General features: G+C 58.8%; 4 protein-coding genes across 4 annotated transcripts in view; all 4 read left to right on the top strand.

Moving 5' to 3' along the window:
- Positions 1–130: 130 nt before the first annotated feature.
- VDAG_00321 (uncharacterized protein) lies at positions 131–394 on the top strand (the record flags this gene model as incomplete). Its single annotated transcript, XM_009651698.1, has 1 exon — positions 131–394. The coding sequence occupies one exon, from the start codon at positions 131–133 to the stop codon at positions 392–394; it is 264 nt and encodes an 87-aa protein (XP_009649993.1).
- A 1,981-nt stretch (positions 395–2,375) lies between these two features.
- On the top strand, positions 2,376–4,187 carry VDAG_00322 (chitinase; the record flags this gene model as incomplete). Its single annotated transcript, XM_009651699.1, has 2 exons — positions 2,376–2,919; positions 2,977–4,187. The coding sequence occupies 2 exons, from the start codon at positions 2,376–2,378 to the stop codon at positions 4,185–4,187; spliced, it is 1,755 nt and encodes a 584-aa protein (XP_009649994.1).
- A 1,084-nt stretch (positions 4,188–5,271) lies between these two features.
- VDAG_00323 (oxysterol-binding protein) lies at positions 5,272–9,289 on the top strand (the record flags this gene model as incomplete). The annotated part of the gene is made up of 3 exons (XM_009651700.1): positions 5,272–5,390; positions 5,487–8,055; positions 8,117–9,289. Exons 1-3 carry the CDS (start codon positions 5,371–5,373, stop codon positions 9,287–9,289), a joined length of 3,762 nt encoding a protein of 1,253 aa, XP_009649995.1. The 5' UTR covers positions 5,272–5,370.
- An 861-nt stretch (positions 9,290–10,150) lies between these two features.
- The window catches only part of VDAG_00324 (uncharacterized protein), a gene marked incomplete at both ends in the record, with an annotated part of 1,297 nt that continues 557 nt past the window's right edge, over positions 10,151–10,890 (top strand). Inside the window, one exon of the mRNA XM_009651701.1 lies at positions 10,151–10,264. Coding sequence (XP_009649996.1) covers positions 10,151–10,264 — 114 coding nt within the window. The remainder of the gene's footprint in view (positions 10,265–10,890) is intronic.

Raw genomic sequence — 10,890 nt, forward strand, 5'->3', positions numbered from 1 at the left:
GACGCCAAGCGCGCCGCCCTTTGTGCCCGTGCTGTCGCCGCTCAGGGCCGGGCCCGACGCCTCGGCCGCCGACGAGAAGGCCGCCGAGCCCGCTGTCGAGGGCACCATTCCCATACACGCCGACCTCGTCATGGGCGCCGGCATCATCGCCCCCGGCCGCGTCTTTGAGTGGACCATTGGCGGCCGCGGCACCACGCAGACTAACCGGAAGGTCTTTGTCCACCTGCCCATGACCAAGAGCGGCAAGGCCAAGATTAGGATAGACGGCCGCGACGACGCCGTCTTGTCCGAGGGCGACGGCGCCTTTGTCGATGCCGTCCATGCTGGGGACAAGCTTGGTGTCGAGAGCGTCGGCGAGGCCGAGGCCGAGGTCATTGTGCTGGATACTGCGTGAGGGGGTGCTGGATACTGCGTGAGGGGGTGCTGGATACTGTGTAGAGGGGAGGGGCAGCTGAGATAGACTGATACCACTGCCTTTCGTTTGGCGGGATCATAGAATGAATGAAACACATACTTTCACTTGTGTGCTCTTTTGACTGATTTCGCTGTCTTTTGCTTGTCATGTCGCGAACGTTTGCCTATGCTCGCCTCATGCTCGTAAAACGGCTACGGTGGTAGTCACCTTGCACCACTATCACTTTAGCCTGTCGTTGTTGTTGAGCCCGGAGATTCAGGGGCGCAGGACAATTGGTAGGGCGAGCGTGTGTTCTTCGGCTGGAGGATGACTGCGCAGTCTACATATTCACATGAATGGCATCTATGTGATGAAGACTAACCACAGACATCCACCTGGTCAAGGCTACAGTAGCAGTGTGCTCAGCCTACCGACAGCATCGGAATATTTGGAGGAACAATCTTACAGTGACGCACTGAGCGCCTTTCTTCCTACTCTCATCCGACACCCTGAAGAAACTTCCCCTGTATGCCAGATAGTGTCCATCCATGAGAAGTGTCCAGACCCTTCAAGTCCTTGGTGAGGAACGTGAGAATCGCGCCTGAACGATTCCTGCTTTGAGAACCAACGTGCCTGTACGCGTCACAGGAGTGGGGGCGAAGAGCCACGACGTACGTCTGGCAGTCTTGACCCCAGACAGGTGAGCGCACAGGGACAGAGCAGCGTCTGCTCGGCTTGGTGTTCCAACTGGGAAAGCTTGGCTGTATAGCGAGTTCTGCTCTCAGGAGGCCTGGAGACGCAAGGGTAAGCGAAAAGGAAACGGCCGTGGCCAAATCGTTCAGGCTAAACCGGCCGAGGTGTCAGACGCACGGATCAGGGGAAATATCGACTTTGATCCTCTGGGCGGACCATTTCCATCGATGAGGCGTCGCACTGGCGTCTCTCGTCCAGCCAGTAACTGTCGATGGTGGTTCAATAGAAGCAGCAGAGGTTTTCCACCGATGCTTGGCAGGCCCTGAAGGTTGCTGCGTACCTTACCTTGCCTACCTTAAGGTACCTTGCCTACCTTAAGGTACCTTACCTACCTAAGGTACCTAGGTAGGTAGGCAAGGTAGGTACATGTACCCTACCTTGGCAACGTACCTACCTAGATAGGTACCCTGAGCACCCTTGGCACCTCACCGTGGTACCTCGGAAGGCGCCCTACAGTTAGGCAGGTTGACGATCATCGCCAGTCGTTCCTGAGCCCGGCAGGGCTGGCCGGATCTCCCCCGGAAGGAAGCACCCCACCTTCTGGTTGTCTCATTTCATCTCACCTCACATGGCAGGCGCTACCACTGCAGGTACCAGGCACAGCAAGCGTAGATCCACTGCACACCAGCCTCTCCACCAACTACAAGTCCCTTGCCGCCACCATCTTCATCCACGATCCTCTCGTCTGCCATTTTGGTCCTTCGGTCAAGCACACTGGATGATTATAGCGCTGCTGGACTTGACGCACGCCCGCATTGCCCAGCCAATTCTCACCGTTCTCCATGACCAGCTCGCAACATATCTCGCTCGGCACCAGCCTTGACATTGTCTGCTAATCTCTCGTCGCCTTAGCCCGGCATGGGTTCCGGCGCCGTCCAGATGAGTTGGGTGGTCCAAGGCAAACACAGCAACAAGTTAAGTGCTGTCTCCATGTGCCGTCACGCCCGTGGGCATGGCTGCCGCACTACGATGTCGGCCAACTGAACGGCTATGAAAGGCCCTCTCCCCGTCCGACTTCCTTCGGACCATACCTACTCTGCTGCTCGTGTCTCCCCATCTCGTCATCGTCAAGCCAGAGACGATATCCCGCCCCTTTCGGCTTTGCAGACACTTTGTTTGCGTCCTTTCGTTGAACCCACAACCACCTCTCCCACGCTCTTTACCTACAGGCTTCGGCCACCTTACAGTCCTCCTACATTTTCACATTCACATCAGGTATCTCACCAACATGATGTCCAAGTCCCTCCTGGCCGTAGCTCTCGGTGCTGGCTTTGCCTTTGCTAATACCTATGGCGCGCTCAACCTCTACTGGGGTCAGCTGGGCTTGCCCACGGATCGCCTGGCCAGCTACTGTGACTCGCCCGGCGTCACCTCCGTCACTCTGTCCTTTGTGAACAAGTCCCCGAGGTACGGCAACGACTATCCTGGAACCAACTTTGCCGGCCACTGTGGCGGCGAGCAGTTCTATGTGAACCCGGTCAACGGCGAAGAGACCTCTCTCATCATGAACTGTGATGCTATCAAGACAGACATCAGGTACTGCCAGAGCATTGGCAAGAAGGTTCTTCTATCCATTGGCGGACGTTGCGCCGATGGTGAGCCTTGCAGTTATGATGTCCTGGACGAGGAAGAGGGTGAAGCCTTCGCTGAACAGCTCCACTCCATCTTCGGCCCCTACGATCCTACCTACCCTGGCCCTCGTCCCTTTGATATCAGCGAGACGGAGCATGTCGCCGTCGATGGCTTCGATTTCGACATTGAGTTCAAGTACCGTAAGTTCGCATACATGTACGCTTCCCGCTTCACAGGCTGACCACGACATGTACCAGCCAACCAAGCGCCCTACATCAGGATGGTTGAGGTCCTTCGCGGCCTCAACCCTGCGTACTACATCACAGCTGCCCCCCAGTGCCCTACTTCCGATGAGTACTTCCAACTGAAGGAGCTTGTCTACGCTGCCCAGTTCGATGCCTTGTTCATCCAGTTCTACAACAATCCTGGCTGTCAGGCTTCTGACGATATCAACTATGATGACTGGCTGAGGGTCCTGTCAGAGACCGACCAGAGCAAGGACGCAGATATCTTTATCGGCCTGCTGGCGAGCCCTGCCGCAGGTGGCAGTGGCTATGTCGACAACGAGCAGGTGAAGGAAATTGTTTGCGCGCTCAAGGACAAGAGCCAGTTTGGAGGCCTGTCTTTTTGGGACGCGACGAGGGGCGCTCAGAACGTCATTGATGGCAAGAACTTTAATGAACACGCTGCCGACGCGCTCGAGTTTGGATGCGACTCTGCGCCTCCCACCGGACCTACCACTACCAGCAGTCGTTTGCTATCCAACTCAACGACTACGGCGTCAATCACCGTATCCCCCTCGTCCGTTGGACCCACCAGCATTACCTCTTCCAGCTCTGTCGAGCTTACCACAAGCACCGTATACGCCACGAGCACCCGCACCATCACGTCCTGCAAACCTGATGTGCCCTGCACCAAAGGAGACGTCGTTACGGAGACTATTCCCTTGTACACGACCGTATGCCCTGTCACGGAGACTGGCGATGTGACCCCAACACCCCCCGCCATCACGTCAGCTCCTGTCACGTCAGCACCCGTCTGGACGACGAGCACTGCCTACACGACCAAGACATATACCGTCACCTCCTGCGCTCCTGATGTGGCATACTGCCCTTCTGGCCAGGTCACGACCGAAGTCACGTGGTACACCACCGTCTGCCCTGCCACGGGTGACGTTCCTCAGGGACCGAAGACGGATGCTCCTCAGCCACCCAAGCCTAGCGGCGGACCTCACGTTCCCCAAAAGGGCAATGAGGAGGACTCAACCCCGAAGGAAAGCGGCAAGCCAATTCCTCCGGTGAAGAAGCCGTACACGACGATTGTGATTCCGCCTGCAGGTCCTGGGCACAACGCTACCGGCTCGCATGCGCTACCGAAGCCGAGCCACATCGTGGAGGCTGGTGCCGGAAAGTCCGGGATGGTCAGCGCAGCGGCTCTTGCCGTCGTTGTCGCTGGGCTTTTGCTGTAGGCGACGATGGATAATAATTTGCGGCCTGTTTTCTTCGATGTCGTATTGATTCTGCATCTACATAATAATGATTTGGTGGGTTGATCTATTGGAGGTTGTAAGTAGTATCAGAGTTCAGGATCCATGTAGCCACATTCGTGGTCAGAACCCAGAACAGGTGTCCTTTTCCAAGAGGATACCCTCCTTTTCCAGCCCCCAGCCTCATCATATGATGTTTTCTGTGCTACAGTACATTGCAAGGGCCGTACAGCTCTTCAAGACCGGGACGCGTCAACGTTGGCGGCGCAGCAAGGCGATCGTAACTGTACGAAATGAGACAACCAAAGCTCGAAGCACGAATTTCCCTGTGGCAGATGGCACACGAAAGAGGAGCCGCCCGTTGGAGCAGGTGAACAAGGGGTTGTTAGTCATCCCATGATCTAGCTTCAGGGCACCGAGGCGTCATTGGCTGGAGCTCCAACCAGGCGTGAGCTCTACCCACCCCACATGCAAGAACGTCATTGCCTGGCTCCTGCACTCGAAAGCAAGGTGGAAGAGGGGAAACAGGACGCCTGGTTGGTGCTTTCCTCAACTGGCCACTTTGTTCCTGGCCATATGTATCTCAATCCACGACTCCATCGCCATCCTTGCTCCTGACGCTGCCTGTCACATACCTACCGCCTACCCTAACAGCCATCGATCTCTTCATCATCGTGGCTCAGACCCTCTTCTACTACACGACGGGCCATTCGTGCAAATCGGCCGTTCCCAGTGCCCGAATTCCGTTCCTCCACAGCTCGCACCTATATTAGGGTATCCGACTACGGCGGCCCCTCGTTGCCATAGCCTCAGTCTTGTGTCGAGTCAAGGCCCCGCCTGGCAACAGACCGTGTCAGCCACCGAGGACAATATCCGCATCAGGGTCCTCAACCACGGCCAGCTGCACCTGTTTCTACGCAAGTACTGGTGGAGTAGGGCGTCTGCCAAGAATGTAAATGCTGTGAAGCACAGTCCATCTCCTGAGACCCTCTCGACCTTACCTTACCTCATCCAGTTCTCTACACATTTGCCCGAAGCCCTTCGGCCCGCGCCCGTCATCTCCTGCGTGGCATAATCTAGGTGCCCAATTCTGGTTGTTATTGTTGCTGTTATCGCTCTTCTTTGCCTTGGCTGTCCCGACGAGGATTCGAACAGCAGTGTCATCATGTCAGACATAGGCGAAAGGTACGCCCCTCGCTCCCCTCAACGCATCTGAACCTCTCCCCCTCCCCCCCCCCCAATGCAACGACGATACCAGTCCTAATGCCACCGCGGCTACAGCATTACCGCCCACAAGCGATCGAAATCGGCCGCTGCCCTCGCCCTTCTCCGCCGCAATCACTCTCGTCACGAAGAGGACGCCTCGAACTCTTCCGGCCCCGACGACGCTGGCTTCTCAGGCCTTTCTCCGTCCTTCTCGTCGAGCGCCTCTCTGTCCCACCAAACCTCTACCCGAACACAGGGCGCCAAGCTCACCGCCTCCTCCGCCGCCCTGGCACGAACACCCTCCAACCAGAGCCCCGCAGGCCTGTCTTCCAAGACTGGCAGCGTATCGCTCGAAAACAAGGGCGTAACTCTCGAGCAGTCCGTTCGCAAATTCCGCATCGTCGAGTCTCTACGCAGTGGCGACACGGCATCCATCTCCAGAGCCATTCGCGAAACTGCCGAGGGCGGTCCGCGGACCAGCATTTCCTCCATCGGATCGCTGAGCGGCACCGGTCTGGACGACACGACCATATTACACCTGGCCATCCAGTGCGCAGAATACCCCGTCGTCGAGTTTGTTCTTCACAACAGCACCGGCTCCATCGATGTCAACTCACGCGACAGGGAGGGCAACACGCCGCTTCACATTGCGGCAGCCCAAGGACGAACTCAGGTTGTCAAGCTGCTTCTCGAACAAAAGGACATCAACGATGCCGTTCCCAATGCTCAGGGCCGACTACCCATCGACTCGGCGAGGAACCCTGAAATCTTCCAGCAGCTCCAGCTGTCGCGGTCGCTGTTTGTCGAAGAAAAGGTGCGTCAGGTCCAGGGTCTCATTGCCCAGGGCGATTACAAGGCGCTCGAGGTCATTCTAGAAGAGCCGCGCCTCAAGCAGGTTCTCGACATCAACAGTACCGAATTTTGCACCGAAACCGTAACCGTTCAGAACGGAGGAACCCTCCTACACGAGGCAGCTCGCAAGAAGAACTCGCAGCTCATCCAAGTCTTGCTTCTTCACGGTGCTGACCCGTTCCGACGAGATCGTAAGGGCAAGCTCCCCCAAGACGTCACAAAGGACGACACGACTCGTTCCATGCTCAAGCGCTCGCCTGCTGCCGTGGCCGCCCAGAGGGGCATTCAAGAGAAGGCTGTTCTTGGTCATGCTGCATCCCAGGGAGCTTCCTCGAGCACTCCGGGTGACCCTCTCGCCGGAAGAGAAGCCCGCGAGATGTCTGGCTACCTGAAGAAGTGGACCAACTACCGAAAGGGATACCAGCTGAGATTCTTCGTCCTAGAGGACGGTGTCATGAGTTACTACAAACACCAGGACGATGCTGGCTCGGCCTGCCGCGGCGCCATCAACATGCGCATTGCCAAGCTTCACATGAGCGCCGACGAGAAGACCAAATTTGAGATTATCGGCAAATCATCTCCCAAATACACCCTCAAGGCCAACCACGAAGTCGAGGCCAAGAGATGGTTCTGGGCGCTGAACAACTCAATTCAGTGGACCAAGGACCAAGCTAAGGAGGAGGAGAAGCAGAAGGCCCGTGGCGCCGAGATGCTTCGTCAAGCCAAGGCCGACCAGGCTGGCAAGTCTCCAGAGCTGTCCATGAACGATCCCGCCAGCGAAAGTGCCAGCGTGGCCGATACGCGGGGGACCAGCACCCAAATCCACCGAACGCAGTCTGGGCCTCGTCAGTCTGTGCACAGGGCTGCCAGTACCGTGGGCAGCGTCGATGACGACTACGCCGATGCGATGACTGAAGGCGACGCGTCGCGGATGGGTGGCAACCACACCCACACCAACGTCGGAGGAAATGACGACGACGATGACTACTTTGAGGAGGCGAGCAATCGCGATGGGCCTGCTGTGACGAGGGACGCGTTCAACATCACTGCGCAGTCTGCCAAGCTGCAGCTCGACACGATCGCAGCTGTCAATGTGGCGCTCATCGCTGAGACTTCCAAGAATCCGGCCGCCACGCTGTCTGACGGTAAAGTGTCTCAGGCTCTCGCTACATACGATGCTGCAGTTCGCAGCTTGACTGGTCTCATGGGCGACCTGCTGCGCATCTCGAAGGACCGCGATGCGTACTGGCAGTACCGGCTGGATCGCGAGACTGACATGCGGCGCATGTGGGAGGAAAGCATGGCGCAGGTGGCCAAAGAACAGGAGGTTCTCGAGGAGCGTGTTGACCAGGCCGAGACGAAGAGAAAACTGGCCAAGCGTGCTCTGCGGGAGGCTGTCAGCAAAGCACCTGTGACGGACAGCAAAAGGGCTGATGGCACCGAGGTCATTGACGAGGCGATCGGCACCGATGGCGCGGCGAAGGGCGCGGCGAAGAGCGCGCCTGGTGCCGGCATTGTCAGGCAGCAGACTGCGCTCGACCAGATCAGTGACCTCTCTGACTCAGAGTCGGATGCTTCGGACGAGTTCTTCGATGCCGTGGACGCAGGCGAGGTTGAAGTCAGCGAGCTCCCGGCTGAGCCCTCGGGCCCAGGAGTTGACGGTGCAGCGGAGCCCAGGGAGGTTGTTGTTTCCGGGACCTTGGACATCAGCAGCTCGTTCAAGGGCTATGAAAACGGTGTCCGCACAAGGCTCAAGATGGATGTGGATGACAGGCCCAAGATTTCGCTATGGGTAAGAGGTTCTTCCCCCTCACGACAAGTTTACTCAGTCATCTAACCGGATTCACTTGCAGGGCATCCTCAAATCAATGATCGGCAAAGACATGACCAAGATGACCTTGCCCGTCTCCTTTAACGAGCCGACGTCGCTCCTGTACCGAGCTGGAGAGGACATGGAGTACACAGACCTACTCGAGCAGGCGGCGGACCGCAGCGACTCGCTGGAGCGGATGCTCTACGTGGCGGCGTTCGCTGCCAGCGAGTATGCCTCCACGATTGGTCGTGTGGCGAAGCCATTCAACCCGCTGCTGGGCGAGACGTTTGAGTATGTGCGTCCAGACAAGAACTACCGCTTCTTCGTCGAGCAGGTCAGCCACCACCCGCCGATCGGTGCCGTGTGGGCCGAGGCACCCAAGTGGACGTACTGGGGCGAGGCGTCGGTCAAGTCCAAGTTTTACGGCAAGTCGTTTGACGTGGCGCAGCTCGGCACGTGGTATCTCAAGCTGCGGCCCAACGCGGGGGGCAAGGAGGACCTGTACACGTGGAACAAGGTGACGTCGTCGGTGGTTGGCATCATCACGGGCAACCCGGTGCTGGACCACTACGGACCGATGGAGGTGACGAACCACAGCACTGGGGAGAAGTGCATGGTGGAGTTTGAGCCGCGCGGGTGGAAGGCGTCGAGCGCGTTCAAGATCAAGGGCAAGGTGGTGGACGCGGACGGGCGGGTGCGGTACAGCATGGGCGGGCGGTGGAACTCGAAGTTTTACGCGCGACTGACGCCGGGCTACGAGGCGACGGTGGAGGACCCGGGCGACAGCAAGGCGCACGACCCGAACAAGGCGTTCCTCATCTGGCAGGCGCACGAGCGGCCGCAGGGCATCCCGTTCAACCTGACGCCGTTTGTGTTGACGTTCAACCATCTCGACGACAACCTGCGGGCGTGGATCGCGCCGACGGACTCGCGTCTGCGGCCGGACCAGCGGGCGATGGAAGACGGCGAGTACGACCTCGCGGCGACGGAGAAGAACCGGCTCGAGGAGGCGCAGCGGGCGCGTCGTCGGGCGCGCGAGACGCAGGGCAAGGAGTTCACGCCGGCGTGGTTCACGCAGGAGGTCTCGGAGGTGACGGGGGAGAAGTACTGGAAGTTCAACGGCAAGTACTGGGAGCAGCGTGAGAAGGCGGGCACGGGCGACGCGTCGGCGTGGCATGGACTCGAGCCCATCTACCAGGACGTGGAGCATTAGAGGGCCCCTGTCTAGGGGCTCTAGGGGCTCTAGAGGTTCTAGGGGTTCATGTCCATGGCGAGTGAGAAGGAGCTGATTTGGGTGGATGGAGAGCGGGGAAGAGGGGTTGGAGTAGCACACGCAGTTGTACTTGGGGTAAGGTAGCCAGAGGAAGGTCAATAGAAAGGGTTGTTTTTACATTGTTGGCGGGTTTCTTCTTGGCCAAGTCTTCTAGTCCTTCCATGGAAAGCCACAGCCCCGGCACATTCACACCAGTGGCAGATGTGGAGAGGGACCAAGGCGGGTAGGGTAGATGGATCGGGGCCATGGTATGTACCTACCTTCCTAAGGTAGGTAGGTACTGATGGACTGGACCGACCCGGCGTTCGGGTTCGGGTCGTGGTACCGAGGGGAGACACGGCACGGGTGGAGACGTCGGCACTCGCCACTGCCAGTGCCACTGCCACGGCCTGTCATGCGCCCGTGGCCCGAACCTCGGCAACAGCCTCAGCCTGCCTGTGCCTGCCTGTGCCTGCGTCTGTGTCGCCATCCAGCTCAAACCACCACCGACCTCACTCGCCTTGCCAATGAATGGGTCTGTCTCCAATCTATCTCTTCAACCGCCCCCTTTTCTCCCGCCCCTCATCAACCCAACCGATCTCCCATCTCCATCAGAGTATTTTGATTCTGTTCTTCGTCTCATCGGCCATCGTATACCCATCAGACTAAGCCCGGCCAGGACACATACCCCCCCCGGCTGGACGGGCAACGCGATAGCAAGCGAGGAATCTCATTGAGTGGATCTTCCGAGCCTCGAAAGAAGGTTCGGTCCAATACGACGCAAAGCATACATCACGACACCTAGGGGGCCTCGTCACCATCATGTCCAGCAGCAGCAGCGGCCGCACGACGCTCGTCAAGCCGCCGCCCTACGATCCCGAAAAGAGCCACATTGAAAATGTCCTCGAGGTGACGGAGCTCGGCGTTCTGGGGCCGGTGAGCTTTTCCTCCTGTTGCTTTTCCTCTCTCTCTCTCTCTCTCTCCACATTAACTTTGCATGGACCCCCCCCCCTGACAAGCAGACAGGACATCTTCACCAACACGCGCCAGCCCTGGCACCCGCCCGGGGCGCGCGGGCATCTTTGGCGGCGCCGTCATCGCCCCAGTCCCTGTCAGCGGCCCAACGCACCGTGCCGGACCCCGCGCCCGGGCAAGGCCCCCCTTCTTCATCCACTCGGGCCACTGCTAACTTTTTGGCTCCCCCGGCAGCTCCCGAGATCCCCCATCCTTCCTTCCAACGTCGAGCGCGGGGCGCAAAGGCCGGAAATTTTCCGCCAACGGGAACCCGGCCAGGGCCCCCCCAGCGGGGCCCCTTGTATTTTTTACCCGTAACGGGCCAGGTTTTTTGCCCCCGAGGGCGGCGGGGGGGGGGGGCAGAAAAGCCCCCCAACGCCGGGCCGGGCGGCCCCGGCGGTGTTCCGGCCCCCCCCGCGAAAAACAAACCGGCCAAACCAGGGGGCCCGGTACTTCGCCCGGGGGCCTCTTTTTAAAACCCCCAACGATTCAAGATTGTCCCCTTGTCAAAAGACCTAATAAGGGGTCTGACCCCCAGGGTGAAGGAG

Source organism: Verticillium dahliae, genomic scaffold (assembly GCF_000150675.1).
Source record: "Verticillium dahliae VdLs.17 supercont1.1 genomic scaffold, whole genome shotgun sequence".
Classification (NCBI taxonomy): Eukaryota; Fungi; Ascomycota; class Sordariomycetes; order Glomerellales; family Plectosphaerellaceae; genus Verticillium; species Verticillium dahliae.